General features: G+C 39.6%; 1 protein-coding gene across 1 annotated transcript in view; it reads left to right on the top strand.

Moving 5' to 3' along the window:
* Positions 1-27,346, top strand: part of Rlf (RLF zinc finger) — a 68,877-nt gene that overhangs the window by 21,183 nt on the left and 20,348 nt on the right. Inside the window, exons 2-5 of the mRNA XM_036179114.1 lie at positions 3,584-3,738; positions 5,985-6,066; positions 11,563-11,695; positions 17,824-18,026. Coding sequence (XP_036035007.1) covers positions 3,584-3,738; positions 5,985-6,066; positions 11,563-11,695; positions 17,824-18,026 — 573 coding nt within the window. The remainder of the gene's footprint in view (positions 1-3,583; positions 3,739-5,984; positions 6,067-11,562; positions 11,696-17,823; positions 18,027-27,346) is intronic.

Below are 27,346 nucleotides of genomic sequence, written 5' to 3'. Positions count from 1 at the left end.
CATGCATATCTGGTTTCCTTATTTTTCAAATAAATGAGTTTACTGAAAAGAGGAAATTTCATTAATTTGATCTCTGTAGAATGCTACTGAACTTGAGTCATATTTATCATTATTTACCTCATTTCCAGCTTTATTAAGAAAAGAACAAGAAAACTTTCATTCTTTTTTGTTTTTTGTTTGTTTTTGAGTTTTTGATACAAGGTTTCTCTCTATAGTCCTGGCTATCTTGGAACTTGCTTTGTAGACCATGTTGGCCTTGAACTCAGATCTGCCTGTCCCTCCCAAATGATGGGAATAAAAGCGTGAGCCATCACCTCCAGCAAGAAAAAAAAAATTTAATGCTTCTGTTGGGATTTTGTTTATATGAATTATTTATGGTATTTGGATAAATATAATTCATTTATTCTAATCTTACATTAAAAACAATGATAAAACTTTGGAAGTATAACTTAGTGGTGAAGAATTTACTTACCACGTACAAGGCCTTTCGTTCAGTCTCCAGCAGAACCCAAATAAATAAATGAATAAATAGCCAAATCCAGTGAAGATTGTTTCAGGGATTTTTGAAATGCTCAGCATTATCCTAGTGGGTATATTAAGGAGACCCCATTATTTAATGTGAACTAACAAGGAACAAATATACTTTAGGAATATAAAAATAGAAATCAAGAGGCTGTGGAGATGGCTTAGCACTTAAGAGCATATATACTATTGTAGAGGACCTGAGTTGGTTCATGGCATCTACATTGGTTGGCTCACAAGGGATCCAGATCCAGAGGTGGCCTCCTCAGCCACCAACACTCATGTGTACCCAAGTGCACATATCTAAGAATAAAATAAAATGCCAAGCATAATAGCACATGCCTTTAATCCCAGTGCTCATAGGCAGCACATGGGTCTCTGCGAAATTGAGGCCAACCAAAGCTATATATCAAAACCTTGTGTCAAACTAAAGTAAAACAAAATCTTAAAAAGAAGAAGAAAAAGAGGAGGAGGAGGAGGAGGGAGAAGAAGAAGAAGAAGAAGACGAAGAAGAAGAAGAAAGTCAACACAATGAAATATCCCGAGTCTGGGATATTTGAAAGTGAGTAACTTGGACTGTGACTGTAGCTTACTTAGTAGTTAAAGTACCTGTCTGATTTGCTTAATCTCCAGCACAGCAACAATTGAGCATGGTAGGCACACTGTAATCCCAGCACTCAAGGTAGATGAGTCAGCTTGAGCTCCATGAGACCCTGACTTTGTGGGGAAAAAGGGGGGGAGGAGTGATTTGATTAAATGATACATTACCTTTCTGAAAATACAGAAGGCCATTTAGTTGTAGGTTGGTGGGCATTCGAGTGCATACAGCCCACATCATTCAGTGTGTCAAGAGCATTTTACTATATGTAATACAATGGTTTATCACATGTCATTAGAGGGCTTTGTTTTGTTTTTTAATCAGAGCTGATAGTAAAGATCTTTTGTTGTTGTTGTTTGAGATAGGCTGCCATGTAACCCAGGTCACCCTCAGTCTGTGAAGTCTAAAAAATCACCTTTAACTCTTGACTCCCCTGCAAAAACTCTTGGCATTACAGGTGTGCAGCCCACCCAGCTCAGAAAGGGATCTTAATATGAACACTAAAATGTAGAAAGTTTGGAATCCTGCATTGTTACCTTATTTCTTTGTAGTTCTTTTTTAAAAAAAATATGTGCGTGCATGCGTGTGTTTGTGCGTGCATGCGTGTGTGCGTTTGGAGGGGAGTGCATGTGTAACTGACACTCATGTGGAGATAGAGGACATCTTCTAGGAGCTGGTTTATTCCTTTCACCTAGAGGTCCCAGAGGTTGAACTCAGGTCATCAGGTTTGGTAGTCAGTGTCATTAACTGTTAACCATCTTACTAATCCTATTTGTAGTTCTTTAGACAGAAAATTCCAAGACAGTAAGTTAGAAATCTTTACAGAAATTATTCTGGGGGTAAAAACTTCAGGTCACATAAAATTCACTCATAATCAAGCTGCCTTCTGTCTTATAGGAGTAGGCCTAGCTAAAAGCCTAGTTTTATTAGGAGCCCTGCAGACCAGTTAGAATGTGTTCTCTAGAGGGAAAATAATGTCCTGCCTATGTGGGGCTATGACACAAAGTCACAGCAGGGTTTTTGGTCTTGGTTTTTTCAGACGGGGTTTCTCTGTGTAACAGCTCTGGCTGTCCCTGGAACTGGCGTTGTAGACCCAGCTGGCTTCGACTTCACAAAGATCCCTTGCCTCTGCCTCCTGAGTGCTGGGATTGAAGGCATGTGCCACCACTGTCCAACTTCACATCAGGTTCTTGGTGTCTTTTTTTCAAGGAATTAAAATAAAGGCTCATGTAGATTGCAAGAGTAAGCAAAAATACTTCTTTCAAAAACAAGAGAGTATAGCTCAGGATTTGGCTGTCTAGAGTGACAGTGGACCATGTGAGTTAGTGAGTGGGCCTTTGCTTATAGGGTGTAAGGGGAAGGAGGGACTGATTGTTAAGGGTCGTAATTTGGGTTCTCTATTTTGGTTGACAAACTTGAGTTGTACCTTGTGATGTCTCTGATTTTAATTATATTTTTATATTTAGTATATTTATGCTGAGGCATAAGAAGGTAAATTGTGGTGGTATTGTGTCCCCCAAAATATTGTGCACCCTAATAAACTTACCTGGGGTCAGAGAACAGAACAGCCACTAGATACAGACGCTAGAAAATGGTGGCACTCACACCTTTAATCTTGGCATTCCAGAGGTAGAAATCCGTCTGTTCAAGGCCACTTTGGAAACAGCCAGGCATGGTGACATACATCTTTAATCCCAGGAAGTGGGGGCAGAAAGCAGAAAGGTGTATAAGGCATGAAAACCAGGAACTAAGCTGGTTAAGCTTTTAGGCTTTTGAACAGCACAGTTCAGCTGAGAGGCATCCAGTCTGAGGAAACAGGATCAGCTGAGGAATTTGCGAGGTGAGGAAGCTGTGGCTTGTTCTGCTTCTCTGATCTTCCAGCATTCACTCCACAACCTGGCTCCAGGTTTGTTTTTATCATATATTTATTATAAGACCTGTTAAGATTGGTGCTACAGTTAAATAGGGAATTCTCTCTAAAAGTTCATCTCAGGACAATCTGCCTAGTTGTTCATACACCCAAAACAGATCTTGGCCAGATCAGCCACGTGTCTCTCTATTGTGAATATATCTGGGAGTGTATTTGAATAATAAATATCTACAAAAGGGGAGGAGAAACTTACTCTGTTATGAGGGGTAGGATGTACATGTAGCAACCCTCCTTTCCTTTTCCGTCTTCAGTTGAATGTTATATTAACCAAACTTGCTACCTGTAATTCTACATGTATAGGGATACTTAGCCCAAACATATAATGGCTTTTCTCCTCAGATTTCGTTCTGTATTCCACTAACTCCAGAGGGATGATTCATTATTTGGTGAATATAGAATCCTCTAAACAAACCAGGGCCTAAAAAGACAGTGTGTAAGCACGTGTTAGGAAAGAAGGAAGAAATAGTACTTTTGAGTGCAAAGAACCAGTTTGCTTCATTTTTATTTATAAAACAATTAATTCTTTTTTTTAGACCTTATTGCAATATGCAAGCAACAAGAATGCATCGGAACACATTGTGTATCTTCTGGAGGTTTACCGCCTTGCTATCCAAAGCTTTGCCAGCGCACGTCCATTTTTAACTACTGAATGTGAAGACGTCCTCTTAGTGCTTGGCAGATTAGTCCTGTAAGTTTAAGCACTTCAGTTACTTAAGAATTAATTAAGTACTGTTGGTTGTGATGTTTGCCTGACTTCTCTTTACAGTGGTACTGTTTACTCTGCAGAAGCACCAGTTCCCTTTGCTCTGAGCCTTCACTCCTATATTGCCAAGAGAGAATGTCCCAGTGAAGCTCCAGCTAAACAATCTGTAGCTGTCTTTTGGGTCTCTTTTCTTACTCAGGCTTGTACTGCAAGTCCAATCCACTTCCCTTCTCTTTCCCTTAGCTATAGATTGTGTGCTGAACAGTTACTGTGACCAGGACCAATTAAATGCCAGAGAAAACCAACTTAAAAGAGGAGGGTTTGGGGCTGGAGAGATGGCTCAGTGGTTAAGAGCTCTGACTGCTCTTCCAGAGTTCAATTCCCAGCAACCACATGGTGGCTCACAACCATCTGTAATGAGATCTGGTGCCCTCTTCTGGCCTGCAGGGACACATGCAGGCAGAATACTGTATACATAATAAATTAGGTAATAAATAAATAAATAAAAAGTAAAAAAGAGGAGGGTTGTTTCGGCTCAGTTTCAGGCTCGGTTTCGGGGGGTTTTAGTCCATTTATGAGAAGGAGGCCTGGCCAAGTATAGCTGTTCTCACCCTGAAGTAAGAAGCAAAGAGAGAATGACCACAGGCTGGGCTGACTCCATTACCCTCCTTTAATTCACCCAGACCTCAGTATTTAGATAGTACTGCTCAGCTCATGGAAGTCTCCCCTTAGCTAGTCATCTGTGGAAATGCTCTCACAGATACACTCACAGCTGTGCTCTGCCTATCTTCTAGGAATCTCAGTCTAATCAAGTTGGCAATCAGAATTATCACAGATTCAGGATCTACAAACTGGTTATCTTTGAGAAACACCATATATGTTGGAGAAGATATTGTGAAATCTTGCAGCTCTGTTACATCATTTGAACTAAAAATAATTGTATCTGCACAAAATACCAGTATAGTAAAATCCATAGTCGTTTAGCTGTTTTAATATTAGGTTGCCTAGTAACAGACAGAATTGCACCATTAACATACTCGTTTCATCAACAGCTGTTCAAGTGTAGGCTGGTGTTGCCTCAGTTAGATCCTGCATTGTTGAATGAAATGTGTGCTTGTCAGGGTAATCTGTTACTTCTGTACTAGCCCTACCTGTTTGTATTCAGTTCACCACAGCTGAATCTCTGACATCGTTCTTTGGTGGAGGATTAGCATTCCCCTTTTAATCCCATTGTTCTCCCTACCAAGTCCCACTTCCTGCCATGTGATACCAATCTGTACAGGCAAAGTGATTATGCTGTAAGATTTAGGAGAGTTATGCTGGATTGATATTTTGAGTTCTTTATTGACTTTTTTTCTGAATCTCTTTATATTCCCTTTCTTTTCCCTCTTCTCTGTGTCTGGGTAGTGGTTGGGGTAGAAAGAAGAAACTCTTGCTTCCTTTTTAGAAGTGAAGAAATCACTTTGCTGATCATTCTGCTTCCTCTGCAAGTGATAGAAACTTATGTGGGTGACAGTCTACTTCTCTTTATCACTATGTCAACTGAATTCACAATATCCCCAGATCCAATTTTTTTGGTCTATTGGTATGGGTGATCTTCTCATACAAACTAACAATTTGGAATATGACTTTTTTGGAAGGCTCATATATTTTTAAACTTTATTAAAACAATAATGTAAACATAAAGCATTATAGCTTTTCTTTTTTTTTTTTTTAATTTTCATTTTCACGTGCATTGGCATTTTGCCTGCATGTACATTTGTATGAGGACACCAGATTCCCCTGGAACTGAAGTTACAGACAATTGTGAGCTGTGAAGTGGGTGCTGGAAAATGAACCTAGATCCTCTGGAAGAGCAGCCAGTGCTCTTAACCACTGAGCCATCTCTCCAAAATATTTTTATTTGATATGCATTGGTGTTTTGGCATGAGTGTCGGGTCCCCTGGAACTGGAGTTACAGACAATTGTGAGCTGCCATATGGGTACTGGGAATTGAACCCAGGTCCTCTGGAAGAGCAGTCAGTGCTCTTAACCATCTGAGCCATCTCTCTAGCCCTTTTGTTTTTTTAATACTTGAAAAGCCAGTAGAACAGTTTCAAGAAAAAAATGTAAAGAGTATTAAGTATTTAGAATAGTTTGAACAAGTATAAAAGTCTTGCATATTGCTTTCATGCTGTACTTAATTATTACTGTAATATCCCTATATACTTACATAGTTATTTGTATTGTAGGAGTTGTTTTGAATTACTGCTTTCAGTGCCTGAAAGTGAACTGCCCTGTGAAGTCTGGGTACCATTCCTTCAGTCTCTACAGGTGAGTCCATTTCAATCAAGAGAAATTCTCTGCTTAATTGCCCAAGACATACATTTATTCTTGGCAAAGTAAACTTTGAAAACAGAACAAAAACAATTACATATTCATGTATTTATAATTATTAAGTAAAGTATTTAGATTGTTAATAACACTCTTGTGTCTTGCCAATCAATATGTGTATCTAAATCAGTCAAACTGGTAGTTGTAGGTTTTACTCATGCATTATACTCACAGGAGACTGCTTGGCTCTCACCTTTCCAAGTAGGTGAGCAGGTTAGAAAATGGCAAGTGGCCCACGCAGCAGCAGGTGTCAAATGATCCATTAGGGTAGAAACTGAGACGTATTTTAAAAATACACTCAGGAACTAGGGAGATGCTTTAACCAGTTAAGTTCCTGCCTTGCAAGCATGAGGACCTGTTTGGATCCCCAGAACACATGTAAAAAGCCAGGTGTGGTACCATGGGCCTATAATTCCAGATGGCAAGATGGGAAACAGAGAAAGGAAGATTCCCAGATCTCATGTCTACATTGCCTACTTGACAAAGCTCCAGGCCTCTTGAACAAAGGAACTTGGTAAAATGCCTGAGAAACAACATCAAGGTGTTGACCTCAATGTGTACACACTTGTGTAGATATGTTACACATACAAATAGACATTAAATTGTTGTTGGTCTTTTTTTCTCTTTGCTCTTTTGAGAGGCCCACCATCCAGCTCCCAAATAATTACACACAGAGATTTATTATTTCTTACAAATGCCCACCTTAGCATTGCTTGTTTCTAGCCAGCTTTTCTTATTTTAGATTGTCTGGTCTACTTTTGCTTCTGGGCTTTTCTTCTGTATGTCTTACTTTTTTTTACTCTTACTCTGTGGCTGGCTGGGTGGTTGGCCCCCTAGCGTCCTCCTCTCCTTGTTCTCTTGCTCCTTGCTCCTCCTTTTCCCCTATTTATTCTCTCTGCCAGCCCTGCCTATCCTTTCTCTGCCTTGCTGTAGCCATTTAGCTCTTTATTAGACCAATCAGGTGTTTTAGACAGGAAAGTAACACAGCTTCACAGAGTTGAACAAATGCAACATTTAATATGCTTCTTTGTTTTCTTAGATTGTTTGCTGAGTAAGTAAGTGCCCCTTCCCGAGTGTAAATGTTTAGTACTTGTCAGATGCACACATCTTTGCATCATTAAACAAATGTTCCACAGCATAAACAAATTAATACATCTTAAAATAATATTCTATAACATTAAATAATTTAAGTCATTTAATTACTGGCCACTAATTAAAGCTCACTGCTTTGTACTTTTTGGTTTTTCGAGACATTCTCTATGTAGCTTTGGAGCCTATCCTGAAACTCATTTTGTAGATCATGCTGTCTTCGAACTCACAGAGATCTGCCTGCCTCTACCTCCTGAGTGTTGGGACTAAAGGTGTGCACCACCACACCCTGCCTCTTTGTGCTTTATTTTAAATATTTTATGTCCCTTAAGTAAACTTTATAATGTGAAGATTATTTGAGTCCTCGTTTACAAACAAGGAGGCACACATAGGAAACTTAGCTTGCCAAGAGTAACACTCACCAGCAGATTTGGAATCTTCTCTAACTGCCTCATCTAGGACACACATTTTTATGTGGGCATAGATAAAGATTCATATATTAAAAACACATTTCAGAGTATAGGAATTTGTTTCCTCTGGGGTACATAATACAAAATGAAATGATTGTAATATTTTTCTCCTTGGGGAGAAGAGAATTCTTTGTCATATTCCTGGCCTATTTAAAACCCCGTAATGTCATCTTGACGTCTCACATATTCAAATTATTTAATATTATAGAATATTATTTTAAGATGTGTTACATTTGTTTGTGCTGTGGAACATTTGTTTAATGATGCAAAGATGTGTTGCATTCCTTTATGTTGCATTTGTTTAACTCTGTGAAGCTGTGTTACTTTCCTGTTTAAAACAGCCTTTAAAGTCATCTTTTGTGTATGGGATGTTGATTTCTACTTTTGTTTGGGGTTTATTTGTAAGATGATCACACTGTGGCCCTGCCTTAACTGAAAGCTAAGACCCGGACTGTCCCTGAACTAAGTCTGTATGTAGCCTAGACAGACCTCAACCTTGTGACAATCCTGCCCCAGGCTCCTGAATGTTGGAATTACAGGCATGCAGCACTGTGCCCAGCTGAGCATATGTATTTTTGTCTTGATGCTTTGAGACCTTAGTAGTTTGGTCCTGACATGTCACATTCTAGAAGAGCAAATAAGCTTGATTCTCTAGTGCTATCAGTATTTTATTATATCCTCCCTAGACAGAACATTTTAATATGCTTCTTTGTTTTCTTAGATTGTTTGCTGAGTAAGTGCCCCTTCCCGAGCGTAAATGTTTAGTAGTTGTCAGATGCACAGGATAGGTTTTTGAATCTGTGTTCAGTAAAATTAATGAAATAACATTGCAGATAAATAAGAGGCTTGTTCCCTGTTGAATGTGGAATTTAAAAAAAAAAAAAAGCTTTTTTTTTTTTTCCATTTTATGTGACAAGTGGACAAGGCATTCTGGATAATTTTGACAAAAATAAACCTTTTGAACTTAAAAAATAATTTCATTTATTTATTCATTCATTCATTCATTTATTTATTTATTTATTTATTTATTTATTTATGTGCAGTGATGTTTTGCCTACACATATGTCTCTGTGAGGATGCTGGATCTCCTGGAACTGGAATTACAGACAGTTGTGAGCTGCCATGTTGGGTGCTGGGAATTGAACCTGGGCCCTTCGGAAGAGCAGCCAGTGCTCTTAACTGCTGAGCCATCTCCAGCCTCAGCCTTGAATTTATGATCTTCCTTTTTCACCTCCTAAGTGCTCTGATTTGTAGACATGTCACTGTGCCTGGCTTTTTGGTTTTTTGGTTGGTTTTGTGCTCCATCCCTACCCAGGATAAGAATTTATATCAGTGAGGCCTCAGACAGCACCGGCTACTATAGACATGCTTTAGCTATACAGTCTCTTGGTGCCTTTTCTATGTACTTTAGAAAACACACTCTAAGCAATGTTTTGTTTTTGTTCTTGTTCGAGTTTATATGGCCTTGCTCATGCTGTGTAAGCACTTGTATACTGAGCTATATTTCTAGCCTGAAAAGGATTTTTGGTTTTTTTGTTTTTTGTTTTTTCGTGATGTTGAGTTGTTTTTTTTTGAGATAGCATCTGTATATCATCTAGAAGGGACTGGAACTCACTTTATAGCCCAGGCTGGCCTTGAACACACAGTACACAATGCTCCTTTGTTGGCCATGAGCTTGTTCTTGGGTTTGTTTTTATTATGAAATGAGGCTTATTCTATCTACATGTTGATCTTCCCCTTTAATAACCACATGGGAATCTTCCCTGCATGTGACCCTGCACTATTTGACATTTGTTTTAATGGTATGAAACTTAATTACTTATGACATTTTAGATCTGCAAATTTTCAAGGTATGACATTTGTCCTTTTAAAAAATCTGCTGGCAGAATGGCTCAGTGGGTAAGGGTGCTTGTTTCTACCAGGCCTGGCAGTGTGAGGTCAAGCACACTTATTAGGCTGGAGAGATGGCTCAGAGGTTAAGAGCACTGACTGCTCTTCCAGAGGTCCTGAGTTCAATTCCCAGCAACCACTTGGTGGCTCACAACCATCTTTAATGATATCTGGCACCCTCTTCTGTATACATAATAAATAAATAAATCTTTTAAAAAAAATAATAAAAAGAATGCACTTGTTGTAAGGAGATAATGAGCTGCCATACTGTCTGGTGACCTGCATAGTCTTCCCCTCAATAAAAAAAAAAAAAAATTAAATTAGAAGAAGCATAAGTTTCCGTTTTTAAAATACATTTACTATAGTTAATTAATCAAATACCTAATGGCAATAAAAGTTGCTCTGAGTGAAGTATATTCTAAGTTTAACAGATGAAAAAGTAAACTAGTCAATGTGCCTTGGCTCTAGTTCTTTTGGAGACTGAGGATCATTTAAATCCACAAGTCCTGGTGAACAATGACAACCTATCAGCTTTAGAGACATGGAAGGGGAGGAGAAAGTATTCAGATCATTTACATTTCAGTTGCTGTTTATCACAGTGGTGATAATATTTTCTGCCAGTGTGTTGTAGACATTGTAGGTCCTGTGACCTAACAGGACATTCTGAAATTTTCACTTAGATTCCTTGTCTTCACTACAAAGTATCTGTCCTATGTTCAGGAGAAAGAAGCCTGAAGATCTGTCAGGCTGTTAAAAGAAAATTGCTGTGTTAAATAATGCTAAAATGATATTAAATAAATACAAATTAAATATTGGTATTAGTAAATGATTATTGGAAGGTGTTGTCACCCCCCCACCCCCGTTTGTTTGTTGTTGTTGTTTTCTGAGATAAGGTTTTTTTGTTTGTTTTGGGTTTTGGTTTTTAGAAACGGTTTCTCTGAGTAGTTTTAATGCCTGTCCTGGATCTTGCTCTATAGACCAGGCTGGCCTTGAACTCACAGAGTACACCTGCCTCTATGAGTTTGGGATTAAAGGTATGCGCCACCACCGCCTGGCCAGAGATAAAGTTTTATGTAGCCCAGGCCGGCCTTGAACTCTTGATCTTCCTGCCTCTTACTGATTCCTGGATATGTACCACTTTCTCCTTACCTAGTTTGGACATCATTTTTTTTTCTTTTTTTGAGACAGGATTTCACTATGTAGCCCTGGCTGGCCTAGAACTCCAGATGTGCCTGCCTCTGCCTCTCAAGTTTGAGATTAAAGGTATGTGCTACCATACCTAGTAGCAATAAATTTTTTTGAAAACCAAACTAATAATCAAGACCTTATAATATTTTATAGAGAGCTATCTCTTTTTTTAATAATAGATTATTAACAAGACTTTAAATAGTTGGAAATGAGGCCTGAGATTAAAGTTCAGCAGTAGAATGCTTGTGTAGCATGCATGATTCCCCCATGTCATTTATTGCCATGCAGTAATTCTTCATGTTTGTAAGAGCATGCTGCCTGTATCAGTAATGAACAGGCCTTTAAAATGAAAGCTGTATCAGTAGTCTTAAAAAAATTAAATCTGCTACTGCCAAGATTGTTAGGTCTTGCCATCTTAATTACTAGGACATTTCAGATTCAAGCATAAATTGTGATAATTTACATGAGGGGAATTCATGAAGACATTTTAAAGATATTTTTTGCTTAAAAATGTCACTGTCGGGTTGGGTGCCCAACCTTTAATCTCAAACTTGGGAGGCAGACTGTGAGTTCGAGGCCAGCCTGGTCTACAGAGTGAGATCCAGGACAAGCACCAAAACTACATAAAGAAACCCTGTCTTGAAAAACCAAAAGAAAAAAGAAAAAAGAAAAAAAGATTACTATATAAAAACACAAACTGCCCCCCCTCAAGTCCTTTTTAGTTATTGATACTTAACTAGATTGAGAAGGCAAAGCTTTGTTCTTAACTTCTCTTTTAAATATGTTTCTTTGGTTTTAGGAGTCACATGATGCATTGTTGGAATTTGGGAATAATAATCTACAAATACTGGTTCATGTTACAAAAGAAGGAGTATGGAAAAACCCCATTCTTCTTAAAATTCTCTCTCAACAGCCAGTAGAAACAGAGGAAGGTAAGTGTTAAAATTTCATTGACCTGGAACTCACTCTATAGACCAGACTGGCTTGATCTCACAGAAATTGGCCTGTCTCTACTCTTCCTGAGTGCTGGGATTAAAGGGGTGCACCACCACCACCCACCTAACTTTTTTTTAATAAGTAGGAGTACATTTTAATTATAGCATAGTAAATATATAAACTAGAAACATGATGTATCATTATCAAGTTTCATGTACTCCCTAATTTTATTTAGTGTACTTTTTATGAAACTGTCAGTGTGGTAAGTCTGTTTATATCAGCATCGCCATAGAGTAATGCATTCCATCACAGTATTTATTTCTATGCTACATTGTCACTAAATGGAAAGACATTGGTGTTTTGTTTTTGTTTTAAGATTTATTTTTTATTTTATGTGTATGAACATTTTGCCACATCCATGTCTGGTGCCTGCCCCACAGAGGCCTCAAGGAAGGAGTGTGGGATTCCTCCTGGAACTGGAGTTACTGATGGTTGTGAGCCACTGTGTGGGTACTAGGAATTGAACCTGGGTCCTCAGGAAGAGCTGGCATGTTCTTCACTACTGAGTCCTTTTTCCAGCCTAGCTGTAAGAATCTTAGACTCCATTATAATATCTATCTCTCCCCCCCAACCTTGGATTTTTTACAAAATGTATGATTGTTTTACCTGCATATATATACACCACATGTGTGCCTGGTGCCTGCTGAAATGAGAGGAGAGCTTTGGATACTCCTGGAACTAGAGTCATGAGTGATTGTGAACCACCATGTGGGTGCTAGGAATCTGACCCAGGTCCTCTGTCTGAAAGAGCAACAAGTGCTTTTAAGTGCTGAGTCACCTCTCCAGCCCCTTCATAATAATCTTATAAAACTTAGAGAGTCTCACTATGTAGTCCTGGCTGGCCTAGAATTTCTAGTGAACCAACCTAGCCTTATACTCACAGAGTTCTGGAATTAAGCTTTGTTTTGAATTCAAAAGGCCTATAAGCACTTTGCTTGCTGCCCAAGTGTAATGACCATATTTCAAATCTTGGAACCCATATAAAGTTGGAAGGAGAGAACCAACTTGACAAAGTTGTCCTCTAACTTCTTCACAAACACCCACACATCCACATCTACACCCAGCATTCACGTGCTAGTAAATCTGTAAAATGTGTAGAATGGTAAATAACCAAAGCTTGTGAGTGCCAGTCAGTCTTGTGATTAGGTTGACTAATAAAGACATCCTGCAAAGGTCTCCTGTCTTCCCTGTCTGTCATCCCCTACTCTGTTTCTATTGTCATTGTTGGTTTAGTTGGTTTGGGGGTTCTGTCTGTTTTGGTTTTTTTGCGTCAGGCTCTCTGGTTCAGTTTGTCCAAGAGCAGCAACTGTTTTTAGCCATTGAATCATCTCTCCAGCCCAAGGCCTTGGGTTTTACATCAACCTCCCAAGTGTTGCAATTACAAGCCTGTAGCACATTGCCTAGCTGAAAGCTCCTTTTATTTTGTTCTTTAAAGGTTGGGTTTGTTCCTTTAAATTACTATATATGGCTGTGGCTATGTGGCTGTGTGCATGTAAGTACAGTGCCCGAGGAAACCCGAGTCATTGGACTCACTTGGAGATGGAGTGCCAGACAGTTGTGAGCTCACTGAAGTGAGTTTTGGGAACTGGACCTGAGTCCTTCGGAAGACCAGTATATGCTCTGAACCATTGAGCCGCCTCTTCAACCTTAAGAACTCCTTTTAAATAAAACCTTCAATGTGATTCTTTTCAGATGATAAAGTATAGGGAGGTAAAGTGTCATGTGTCGGTAACTTAAGTTTTGCTCCCCAGCACCAGTGGCTAGGGAGTAACCCAAAGCCTTGCCCAAAATCAGCAAGTGCTCTAACATTTAAGCTACATGCCCAGCCACACCTTTTCTAGTTTTTTCACATATTAATTTATTTGTGTATATTGTGCACCACAGCATATGAGAGTCCAGAGGATAACTTTTTTATTAAGTATTGAAACACATGGATTTACACGGTCCTCATTTTATTTGTCATTGCTAGGCATGAACCAAGTACCTTAGACATACAAGGTAAATGCTTTGCTGTTGAGCTGCCTTCCCAGCCCCTGGATTTCCTTTCAACAGATAACATGTATTGACAAGAAAATTTACTAAGAAATACAGATACTTTTTAAGAAAGGGAAAGAAGCCAGGCATGGTGGGGCAAACTGATCCTAGCATTAAAAGGCGGAGGTGGGTGGATTAACCTTTAGCCTTGAGACAGGCAGGAAGGACAGCAGTGCTGGCTAGCCAGTAGAGCTCTGGAGATCTGCCTGCCTCCAAACCTCAGTGGTTGGGTTAGTAGCATATGCCCACCTTTTATGTGAATTCTGGTATCAAACTCAAGTCCTCATGCCTTCAGAGCAAGTGCTTTTATCCAGTAAGCATCTCCCCAGCCCTTGAAATTATATCTTTTATGACTTTTTTTCCCTGTGTATTGTTTTGTCTGCATGTATGTCTGTATGAGGGCATCAGATCACCTGGAACTGGAGTTATAGACAGTTGTGAACGTCCATGTGTGTCCTGGGAATTGAACCTGGGACCTCTGGAAGAGCATGTAGTTCTCTTAACTGGGGAGCCAGCTCTCCAGACTCCTGAAATGATTTTTAAATGCAAGACTGAGTTGTGTTAAAATTGATAAGAGGGAAGATCTGTAGATAGAGCTCAGTGATAGAACTGCTTACCTAGCAAACTTGAAGCCATGGGTTCAGCCCCCCACCCACCCAAGAAAAAGTTACAGTAATTGTAATGTATTGAGTAGATTCATTTTTTTCTCCTGTAAATAACAGCAATGGTACTTAGAAGGCCTGCTCTGTCTTGAGTATTGTATTAGTGTGTTCATGTCTCATCTGTAAGCAGATGAGAGCTCACACATGCCCATGACCATGTAGTTAAAATTGTAGAGATAGGTTCAAATATCTGTGACTTGAAAAGTATCTGACTGAGGGTTGATAATGCTTACGTTGCTGTGTCCATGGTGCTTAGTTCTATAGAGAATACAGAAGTTAACAGAGCATTGTGTTTGATCACAGATTAGTAGCAGAAGATCACAAACAATATCAGAGATAAGTAATAGTGAGCATTTATTTCATGCTTGCTTTTGGGCTGTGTTTTATTTGTACCACTCCTATTTCATGTATGATTCTGGGATCCCCTCAGGGCGAATGAATTTTTACTAACATTTTATAAATGAAAAGTTTGGGCTTCAGAGTAGTCACTGAATTTGTGTCAGAGTCAAGCTGAACCTCAGATGTCGATTTTGAAATCTATAGTCTAGCTACCTTTACATTATAATCCTTTAGTCTACGTTTATAGGGAACTCTTAGTGTGGTAAGAGGAAGAAAGTACTGTGCAAACCTAGCAGTGCTGTGGCCTTAAAGGTAACATTCCTGTTTTCAGTGTGTTGCCTTCTGCAGGATTCATAAGCTGCTCATGGCCTTGGAAGGCACAGGGTCTGATTTAGGCAGATGAGGATGAGAGGGAGACAGGGTAATAATGAGAAGGGTTTAAAGAACCACACGATCAGGACAGGAACTCTGTTTCCCTGAGGGAAGGAGTAGCATGCACGAACATTACATAGTTTTGTTTTGTGTTTTGAGTAATTAATTGTTACTGAAAACAATAAAGATCTGTTGATAAGGGGAGCTGTGATTATATATTGTGGATTTTAATGATTGTGACTCTAAAATGGAAAAGGTAAATGTGATATTTTGACTTTGGCTCCATTTTATAGAATTTCAAACCAAAAACATAGACTAAAATCCAGGCTCTAAAGCCTGCTAAATCTAGTCTCTAGAGTCAAACTCTGAAGTAGTTTAATGTGGGTACAACTTCTGAGAATCTTTGGCAGTATGGGCCAGAGCTATTGGACAAAGCCTCTCACCTGGTAATTCTACTTCTAGGACTTTGGTTTGTTTTCTGTTTTGTTTTGTTTTTGTCTTCTTAATATTCTCATTGGTGGAATGACCCATGCATATCCTTGTGAATTGCATCATTATTGATGACTGCAAAAGGTCAGAAACCAATTGTAAATGATCAGTTAGGGAATCTCTGAGGTGAGTTATAGTGCATCCACATAGTGAGGTTCTATTTGGTTGACAATAAATAATAAGGCAACTCTAAGGGATGGTGGTATGATGAGCCAGATCATGTAATTAGTTGGTCAAGAAAGGGATCGTTTCTGGAAGGGAACAGAAAAAGTGGAAAAGAATTGTTTCTCTGGGAGGGAAACTAGAGCACTGATGTCAAAATAAGAGCTTCATTTGCGAGCCAGGTGGTGGCGGCGGCGGCGGCGGCGGGGCGCACACCTGTAATCCCAGCACTCGGGAGGCAGAGCCAGGCAGATCTTTGTGAGTTCTGAAGCCAGCCTGGTCTACAGAGCAAGTTCCAGGACAGCCTCCAAAGCTACACAGAGAAACCCTGTCTCGAAAAACCAAAAAAAAAAAAAAAGAAAAAAGCTTCATTTGTTTCTTTTTTTAAAAAATACATCTTGCAGTCTGGAGAGATGGCTCAGTGGTTAAGAGCACTTGTTGCTCTGAAAGAGGATTTAGGTTTGCTTCCCAGCACATACATACATACATGGTGGCTCACAATTCTCTGCAACTTCCAGATACACAACATGGTACACATTGAAATACATAAATTTGAAAAAATATAAATATAAAAGAATCTTGTAGCAGGCATGGTAGTGCACGCCTTTAATCCCAGCACCCCTGAGACAGAGACAGATGCATCTCTGAGTGCAAGGCCAGCTAGGACTACACATAGCAAGCTCTTGAGCCAGCCAGAGCTGCATAGTGAAGCCCTGTTTCAAAAAAGAAACAAAAGGCTTTGCCCTGTAGTGCATGCAGGTTATCCTGGAAGTGTTAGTCTGTATTTGGCTCCCATGCTAAGATTATAGGCGTGCACCACCATGCCTGTCTTGGACAATCATTTTAGCTGTGTGTATATATACACATTGTGCATACACATGTAGATAGTGAGTTACCTTATTTTTAAAAAGGTAATAAAAAGGTTTTGTTAAAGAATCCCATCTCTAGACCTGTTGAATCACAATCTACATTTAAATAAGCTAAACACCTAAAGCAGTCTTTTAACTTACTTGAGTGCTGCATTTCAACCTGTTCTTTAGGGAACGCTGGGTAATGTCATAGACTTGTTGAGCAGCTTTGCAAAGTTGATGTCTTGGCTGAGAAATGTAAGTTAGTGCTCTGAGCAGCATTTTCCAAAGTGTGTACTAAACCAGGAATATATATTTTACAAGGGACTAATATTCGTAAAAGGGTTCTCTGGTCAAATCAGTTTGGGAAACATTGGACACATGAACAGTTTTATTCATTGCAGGACTGTTCAGAGATTTGACCAAGGAATCCTTTTTTTTTCTAGGACTATCTCTCAGGTCTTTTGGTCGGTGGAACACACTTTGAGAAATGCCTGGTTTAGAGGAAACAGCACCACTGGCTTTGGAATCCTTGGCAAGTTACCTAATTTCTCTGAATGTTAATTTTTCTAACCTTAACCTGTGGACATTACTTGCCTTGGTGGTGGTGTGAAGAATAAATGAGAGGTATATGAGACCATTTAGCTTAAAATCTGGTACCTCATACTCATTCAGCTGGTAGCTGTTAATATTGTGTAGGTCACTTGTTGCATTTTCTTGAATTTATTTACATTTATGGTTGATTTCACTCTTCTTTACTGGACTTATCAGAAGGTGAGGGGGGAGATGATTAAATAATTTTGAAATATTGACAATTTCATTAAAAAGTTTGTTAGAATACAACTAACTAATATGGAAATTGTTAGCTTTATTTTCCTCTTGCCTCTGTTAGAAGAGTCTAGAGACTAGAATAAGCACTCATTTATAGCAACTTCGGGTTTATTAACAAGCAAACTGGAGGTGTGGAGGCAGGCAGGAGAATCAGGAATCAAAGGTCATCCTCAGCTGTATAGTGAGCTTGAGGCCAGCCTGAGCTCCATCAGACTATCTGGATAAGGATAAGAAAAAAGGCGAAAGCAGCAAAAGAGAGCTGACAGTGTCCTCACCACTCTGGCCTGTGGTATATTATCATCCTATTGCATTTCTCCTTTTTTCTAGTTAACAAATTGATTGCACAAGAAGGACCTTCCTTTCTACAAATGCGAATCAAACATTTGTTGAAATCTAACTGCATCCCCCAAGCTACTGCTTTATCAAAACTGTGTGCAGAATCTAAAGAACTTTCACAGGTGTCATGTTTTCAGCAAGCCTATGTCACATGTTTATGTTCCATGCTTCCCAGCGAAGAGGCTATTCAGGAGGTGAGTACATTAGGTAACTATTCAGTCTTGCTACAGATGTGATGTGTTAGTACAGAGAGGCTGCATCATTTGTCTCCTCTGATCAGAGTGAAAGTCAGGGTTCATCTTTTAGGCTATGGAAAATCGTTCTTTAACTGTATGTTTACCTGGTCGTCAGATTAACTATGAAGTTAGTTACAGGTTTGGTGCTTTTCTAAAGCAGGTGATTAGAAGTGTACAAATGATATTTACACATGTTTGAGTAATGGTCTACTGAAATCTCAGATGTCAAAGGAGCCGTTCTTTTTACAGTACTAACTTTACTGAGCTTGGGAAATTAAATAAATAATAGATCAAGAAATAATCCAAGGAGAGTAGGACTTAACTTTAACATAATTAATACTTTGTGTGTTTACCTCCATAACACACAAATGCAGGGTTCTAAACTCCATGAATATGCTTTAGTGATAATTAATTGGTCAAACTGGATACTGTGGAGCATAATGTTAATAAAATGGTTGAGCCGTTAAAAACTGTTTGACCCATTGCATCATTTTTAAACGAAATCTGAATCATTTTCATGAGAAAATTTGTGATTACTTCTCTCCAAATTTTTAATAAATCACGCAGAAAAAATTAGGAATGCTTAGGCTTTGCTCCATCATCTGCCTCTAATCTCTGCTGTCATTTAAAATCTGATCCATGAATTCTTGTTTTATTTCTACACTGAAACATCTTTCCTTGTTTATAATTGTGTATATGTACATACCCACCAGTGTACATGTGTGATGTGTTTTTGTGAGCATGCATGCCATGTCACTCATGTGGATGCCAGAGGACAAGTTTTGGCATTAATTCTCTCTTTCACCTGGGTTCCAGGGAGCTCAGATCACCAGAGTTGTGTGGCAAGTGCCTTTCCCCTGCTGAGCCAGCTGCCAGCCCTTCCCTAAAGTTCTTAATAAATATAGGCCACTCATAGGGCTGGAGAGATGGCTCAGAGGTTAAGAGCATTGGCTGCTCTCTTCAGGAGGTCCTGAGTTCAGTTCCCAGCAACCACATGGTGACTCACAACCATCTATAGTGGAATTTGATGTCCTCTGCTGGCATAAAGTTGTCCATGCAGATAGCATACTCATACATAAAAATAAAGTAAGTAAAACTTAACTTTAAAAAAAAGAGGAGGCATCTCAAAGATCCAGTTCTCTAGTAGTTCCTAGACTTTAAAATTTTACCTCTGTCCTATTCTTTTTGCTTCATTCTCTTTACTATATGGACTTTAATAGTACCAAGCAGGGTGCTTTGTTCCTGTGACTTTTCCGTCCTGCCTCATCCCCATCATATACTCCTCTCCATGCTCTGCTTTTTGGTAGTCAGTTACTGTTTTATGGTGTATACTTGTCATGTCCTTTGTTGCTCTTAATTGTGCCTGTTTGACCACCTTCAGTCTTTACCTACTCTGTTATACTCACCTGCATCTACGGGGCCAGACAGCCCACTAACACGCTGCCATCTTAGGAAATCTCCCTCTGAAACCTGCTGTTGAGGAGCTGCTTCTGTTGTTCTGTAGACACTGAGATACTTGGAAAGGATTTTCTGTAAGCTCCTTCCTGAATGTCTGTTCACCTCCCTGACTGTGAATACGGACCTCTCTTGTTGATAGAGACAGACAGTACCTCTTCTTCAGGCTAACATCTTCACCTGTGTACTGGATCTCATCCACTCTTTGCCATCCTGGTGGATAACCTGATAGTCCTTCTCTATTCTATTAGAAATCCTTAGCGCCTGCTTCTTCTTATAGTGACAATCTAATTTCTTACCTGGCCTAATCAGTCATCAGTGTGAATTCACTGTGGAATGTCTTTCTCCTCTTAGGATATTCATATTCATTCGTATTCTTTTCTCTCCACCCCCAAACCCCCTGACTGAGTCTCATGTAGCCTAGATTGTTCTTGAACTCCTGGTCCTCCTGCCTCCACCACTGGAGTACTAGGATTGCAGTTGTGCTCCACCAAACCCACTTTTATTCAGTCCTGATGGCGATTGAACACAGGGCTTTCATATGTGCTGGGCAGATGCTCTCCCAACTGAGGGAGCCCTATCCCCAATACCACTTCCCCCTTCACATTGGACTTGGGACTCTCCTGCTACCACATCTGGCTATGACTTTTTCGTTTCCTTTTTTGAAACAGGATCTCTCTGTGTAGCCCCTGCTGACCTGGAATTCAAAAAAGATCAACCTGCCTCTGCCTCCCCAGTACTCGGAGTAAAGACATGGGCTACCACTCCCAGCTGCAACTTTGACAGTCTAATGTGACATTTGACTCCCCATCAGTCTCATCACCGAATGAGTCGGTGTTGGCTTTTGAGTTTTTTCTTACCAGTCTGTCTCCTTACTTTTACCCTCAAGTTTTCACTTGTCTTCTTAAGTTCCCAAACACTTTTGAGTGGTTGTTCCCACTCAGTTTAACTGTGCTTTCCCTTGGGTAAACGCTGCAGTACCCCAACTGTGATCCAAATCCCAAATGTCTTTTCTCTAGGACAGTCTTCTCTAAACCTAATGCCTCATTACTGTTTCAGCTTGTGTAACTAGTATCTCAGACCTAACGTGCTGATGACTTAAGTTTCTGATATTACTGTGAGTACCTTTATTGCCTGTATGACTTTGTGACCTTTACTTTGGTTTGAGTTTTGAGACAGGGCATTACTGTTGCCCAGGCTGGTCTTAGAGTTCATTGTTACCTGTCCTGGCCACCAATTCACAACACTCTGGCCTCCACAACCTAGTGATGGATGGGATTGCAGGGCATGCTACCATAACTTGTCTTGAACTTGCCTTTAAATGAATTCAGAAAAGGGAGAGCATATAGCTCAGAGTTAAAACATTTGCCTAGTATTGTGCAAGGCCTCAGGACTGATCCTCAGTACAGCTAGAAATAAATCAAGTAGTGAAGTCAGTTCCTTTCAACTATGTTATCCTTATTGGAGGTAGAAAGACTTAGTGAATACATGGCTCTTTGTAGGCAAGGCATACTATATACTTTATCACATATATTTATTAAAAATGTAAGGCAATGGGAATGAGATTGTAGTTTAGCTCAAAGCGTGTTCATCTAGCATGAAGTGCTTGGTTCAGGACTCAGTACCACATAACCAGCCATGGAGGTACATACCTGTAATCCTATCCTAGGGTGAGGCTGAGGCGGAAAGATAATAGTAGTATCGTATCCTTGTTGATGTGTATCTAATAGTTCATTTCAGATAATATGTGGGATTGGAGACGCAAGGAGGAACACCAGCAACCTCTGAACTGTCGTGTCATGTGTAGTCTCACTAATGCCTCTCCATTTTAGTCTCTTCAGAAGTAGCCAGAAAAATTCCTTTAGTATTTGGGTAAGGCAATTTTCTGTTCAAAACCATCTAGTAATTTTCCGTTTCATAATAAATCCAGAAGCCTTCATTCTATTTGATGGCCAATGTCTTTTTCTGTCTTGCACAACTTAATTTTCACTCCTCTTTAGCTACCTTGTCTCTGCAGTTTCAGAGCAAGCTAAGTGTCTTCTTGCCAGAGAGCTTTGTGCTTGCAAGTCACCCTGCATGGTTTACCTTCTTGTCTCATATTACCATATCAAAGAGGCCTTCATCACAGTCCCAGGTAAAGTTAATACCCTAGCGACTGCTTAGATGGCTGACTGGTGAGCAGAGAGACATTTGCCTCTCCACTGACATTTCATCTTTGGATCTCATGTGGTGGAAGGAGAGAACCAACCCCTAAAAGTTGTCTTCTGACCTCCACATGTGTTCCAGGCTGCACGTGCGGAACACACATACAAATAAATTACAAAGAAATTTTAAAGAAAGCAATGTCCCACATTCCTTCTTCTGCTCTATTTCCAGTAAATGACTGCTATAATGCAGTGCTCTAAACCAGCTTCTCTTTGTTTGAATCCTGGACCAGGGTCTGGGTCAGTAGCTATCTGAAGTGACTAAACCATCCTGTGGCTCAGATCTTTATCCCCCTGTTGGGAGAAGCTTGTCAGCCTCATTGTTGAAATTTAAGGTACTTCCTACCATATTGACTATCAGAACCTGTCCTTCTATCCTGACTCCCATTAACCTTCCTACTGACTTCCTAGTTGGTTTTGTTTTGTTTTAAGCATTTACATGCTCTTTATCCTGGGATGTTTCTTAGCAGTATCCCAGTGGGAATGGTATAACCTGTAACTTTAAAATTTCATAGTCAGTTGTATTTGGGAAGATTGTCTGGTGTGTAGTATGTGAATAGTAACAGTGTTGGTCATCTTTGTTTTGATGTATGGTTCTAGACAATGTCCCAGATATCCTGCAAAGATGAAACAGGCATTTGGTGTTGTGGACACCTGAATGTGGTTTTCTAAAATGGAGATTGACTCAATGACTCTTTACATGTTTTAATTGATTGGGCATAAAGAAATCAAAGGCCTATTTCAACCATCTGTCTTTTCATACTTCCCACTGCAACTTTAAAAATAATTACAGGAAGCATTTGCTGAACATTTGACCATCCTAAGTGCTGTGTTGTATGCCTTTTTTTTCCCCACATAATCTTTAAAATGTTTTAAAAGATTTATTTTTATTTATTTGTGTGAGAGAGAGAGAGAGAGAGAAAGAGAGAGAGAATGTGTGTCCATGCGTGTGTGTATGTGTATATGTGTACGTTTGAGCATGGCCAGGCAATCTAGCCTAATTGGTGACTTCCCAAGCCATGAGAGACCCAGACTTAAAAGAGGTTTCATGCTCATGAGGAGAACACCCAAAGTTGTTCTCCAGCCTATACATGCATGCACATGTGCACATTTCAAAGAGAATCAATTCTTGACACACCATAGACACTACAAATACAGACTCTATAATAAGAATTCTTTGAATCTAATATGCAGTACTATTGAGAAGACAAGGTACTGTGCATTCCAGTAATTGGCCAAAAGATTTCCAGTTCAAGGCCTGCTTGGTCTACATTGCACGAAATTGTCTTCAGGTAGAGGAAAGGGGAGCATTGTATACATAGAGATGTTTTGCCTCATCTGAGTTTGTCTACATTTTTTTGTTTTTTTGTTTTTTTGTTTGTTTTTCAAGACAGGTGTAGTTTTGCGCCTTTTCTGGATCTCACTCTGTAGACCAGGCTGGCCTCAAACTCACAAAGATCCACCTGCTGAACTCACAAAGATCCGCCTGCCACTGCCTTCCAAGTGCTGGAATTCTGACTATGGTTTTTTTTTGTTTTTGTTTTTGTTTTTTTGGAGCTGAGGACTGAACCCAGGGCCTTGTGCCACTGAGCTAAATCCCCAATCCCTCCAAGTGCTGGATTTATGGCATGCACCACCACCACCCGGCTCATCTATGTTTTAAAAAACATGCATTTGTGTATTGGTTTGTTTACAGTATTTGGTAAGTTCAGGTACTGACCTAATATCAACTGCAATATTTATGTTCGGGAAACATAAAATTGCTGGACGGTGGTGGCGTACGCCTTTAATCCCAGCACTTGGGAGGCAGAGCCAGGTGGATCTCTGTGAGTTCAAGGCCAGCATGGTCTACAGAGTGAGAGCCAGGACAGGCACCAAAACTACACAGAAACCCTGTCTTGGGGAAAAAAAGAAAAAAAAAAGAAAAAAACAAAACAAAACAAGAAAAGAAACAATTTGAGACTTGCAAAAGAATTTAGAAGCAACAGTAAAAAGTCTATTTTGGATTTGATTCCTCCTCATCTTGTAACAACTTTTCTTTAACCTTGATCATAATTTAATGCTACTTTGATTCTAACTTTGTATTGGGCATTGGCAAATACAGAAGTTTATACAGTATTGTTTGCCAGAAACAGTTACAAAGAAAAATGCTAAATAATATTAGGCTACTGCTGTGTTCAGAAATGGGAATAATATACAGATATGACTTCAGCACAGAACAATAGTATGTGGTAGTGCACACCTATAATCCTAGCACTTTGGAGTTTGAGGCCAGTGTGGCCTTTATAAAGAGATACCCTTTTTAGGCTAGGGATAGCAAGGGGGAGATAGTTCATTTGGTAAAGTGATGAGGATATGAGTTCAATCCCCAGAACCCAGGGTTGTTTTTTTTTTTTTCCTTTCTTTCTTTCCTTCTTTCTTTCTTTTTTCTTTTTTTTTTTTAAATGCTGGATTGTCTTAAGGTTTCTATTGCTGTGAAGAGAAACATCATGACTCTTAATAAGGAAACATTTAATTGGGCTGGCTTATAGTTTTGGAGGTTTAATCAATTACCATCATGGCAGGAAGTATGGTGGCACACAGGCAGACATGGTGCTGGAGAAGGAGTTAAGAGTTCTACATCTGGATCCACAGGAATGAGACACTAGGCCTGGATTGAACATCTGAAGCCTCAAAGCCCACCCCCTGTGACACTTTGTCCACCAAGTGCCACTCCCCATGGGAGCCATTTTAATTCAGTCTACCACCTAGATACTAGTGCACATTTATAATCCTTGCACAGGGGAAGTGGAGACAGGTAGGTTCCTGGGGTTTTCTGGCCAGCCAGGGTAGCCTAGTTGGCAAGTTCAGGCCAGGATAGAACCAGTCTCAGAAAAAAGGTGATGCTTGAGGAATTACACTGAGAGATTGTTCTCTGACCTTCCATGTGCCTGCATATATCCAAAAGAGGCACATAAAGCTTTGAGACTTGAGGATGGTGACCATGTGCTGCTTCTCATTAAGATGCCAGAGGAGTGGAGGAGCAAGGAAGTCCGGGAAGACAATCGGGGCTGTGGGTGGTGGTTTTAATGGTGCTGCAGTTGAGCCTTGGACTGTACACGTGTTCAAGATTTTATACTTGGCTGTCAGCTTTTATCTGTGATTTTTCCTGGTTTATTAATAACAAATTAAGAAGCTAAGTTATAACTCTGATAAGATTATTTGCCTAGCACTGTCACTCAAACAACCAAGAAAGAGAACAGGATTTTTCCTGGAATTACTTAATTGGTTCCTTTTGCTAGTTGCTGAGTTTGCAGGGAACTACTGTGGGAAATGGGTTTGCTGCTGCTCTATGATATAGCTGGATTAGCAGACTGCTTGATGAAGGTATATGTCCGAAAAATATGTCACCAGGCATTTTCATCTTTGTGCCAGCATTGTAGTGTAGTTATACAATCTGGACAACATTAACCTGCTACCCACATAGGCTATTTAACAGATGCTATCATATATGCCGTCTAATTAAAAACATTATATGGCATGTGACTGTACCTGTTTTGTTACCTCAGGTAACATGGAACACTCTATGTAATCTAGACTGGCTTCAAACTCTCCTGCTTCTCAGCCTCCCAAGTAGTGGAGTTACTACAGGCATGCACCAACACTTGTATCTCTATCTGGTTTTGAGTCTTTTTGACACACAATCATTCTTAGCTCTTTCCTGACTCTAGCTGCTTTTGTGCTACAGTGTTTGGACAGTTACAGCAGAAACTATTTGGTAAAGGCCGAAAGTATTTTTATTGTTGTTGGTTTGATTTCCCCCCCCCCAAACACACACACAGGGTTTCTCTGTGTAGCTTTGGAGCCTGTCCTTGAACTCACAGAGATACGAGTGCTGGGATTAAATGCCACCACCGCCCAGCCTTATTTTCTGTCCCTTTTGCCAAAAAATGTTTATTGACTCTTAAAATACCAATATTTCTCAATCTGTTACCACTATCAGATGACAGTCTCCATGACTACAATTAGTCCTCTGTACACCAGTGACGAAATTGAAGCCAATATGGTAATGTCCCCAAAGCCCTACATGTATTATGCTAATGATAGTCTGAAGTCAGACTAAAAGGCAGTTCAGCTGGCTCGTTGGCTATCTTTCTACTGTGTAATTTATGTCTGTTAGGTAGAAAGTGATGAGCAGTGTATCTCCCTGCCCCTCTTCAATGTTGAGAATTGAACCCAAGGGTTTCATAGGCAAATATGCAAATAAGTAGTTTTAAGTGTTTCTTGCAATGTGGATTAATTTGTTAAATTTATTAGAACAAAGACATTTGGCACACAAAATTTTAAAAGAAGCACTAATTTCTATCTAGTGATGCTTTCTTTTGCAGTCAGCTGTAGAATTATGAAGAGCCTTTCATTTGGAAACTGCTGACTTGTTCCATGTTCATTAATTGTTGTTTTTAATCAGCATATGTTCTAATATAGCATAGTTTTTAGTCTATTACAGCTTTCAGGAGAAGAGTTAAATTAACCAGAGCAACAGCTGGGAATAAAAGTCCTCTGTATGTTGGCACCTGTGGGTATCCTAGTAATGGGTGCGTGTAATGAGAAACCTCTGCTGGGGCCATTTTGCCAAACATACAATTAAGATTAATTGCATGGGTCAAATGAAAGCTAGAATTCATTGCCAGAACATAGTTAGACAAATTAGGAACTGGGAGATCTAAAAATCAGAATCCCTTGGAATCTGGAGTTTGAGGTTGAAACCATTTGTATAAAATGAAATGAGTTGTCTTTGGTACTAATTAAATGTTTCTCAGATTTTTTTGTTTAAGTGTATATGAGTGCTGTGCCTGCATGCATGCATGTATACATGACAATGCCTGTGGAGGTCAGAAGCGAGTATGATACTCTGGAATTGGAGTTACTGATGATTGGGAGCTGCCATGTGGGTGCTGGGTATTGAATTTGGGTCTTTTGAAAGAGCAGCTCATGCTCTCAACTGCTGGTATATCTGTCTAGCCCCTAATTAAAATGCAGTAGGTTACATTAGGCACATGTTTATTAGGCGCGCGCGCGCGCGCACACACACACACACACACACACACACACACACACACACACACGTACGCATGCACTCATATGCCCGGCAAGTTATTCCATGGTACAAAATGTAGAGTTCAAAGGACAACTTGGGGAGCCCATTTCTCATTCCACCGTATGTGTATGAATGGATTTTAATGAAAGTAACAAAGGTTAAGTCTATGTGTCTATGTTTTTTTTTTGTTTTGTTTTGTTTTGTTTTTCTTATGTATACAGAAGAGGGTGCCAGATCTAATTACAGATGGTTGTGAGCCACCATGTGGTTGCTGGGAATTGAACTCAGGACCTCTGGAAGAGCAGTCGGTGATCTTAGCCTCTGAGCCATCTCTCCAGCCTTTTTTTTTTTTTTTTTTTTTTAAATCATTAAAAGGGTAAATCTTTACAAGGACAATGTTTTAAACATTAAATACTTATAGTATTTTAAAGAAACAGAATCCCTATCAACAGAGGTCCTGGGCAAAGTAGTAGTCCAGTTCAGTGTCGATCTGTGAATGAACTGCATATCTCCTGACTATTGTGGTTGGTAAGCACAGTAGC

The sequence above is a fragment of the Onychomys torridus genome, chromosome 2 (assembly GCF_903995425.1).
Source record: "Onychomys torridus chromosome 2, mOncTor1.1, whole genome shotgun sequence".
NCBI lineage: Eukaryota > Metazoa > Chordata > Mammalia > Rodentia > Cricetidae > Onychomys > Onychomys torridus.
The sequence above is the reverse complement of the archived record's forward strand: the minus strand, read 5'-3'. Positions and strand labels throughout refer to the sequence as shown.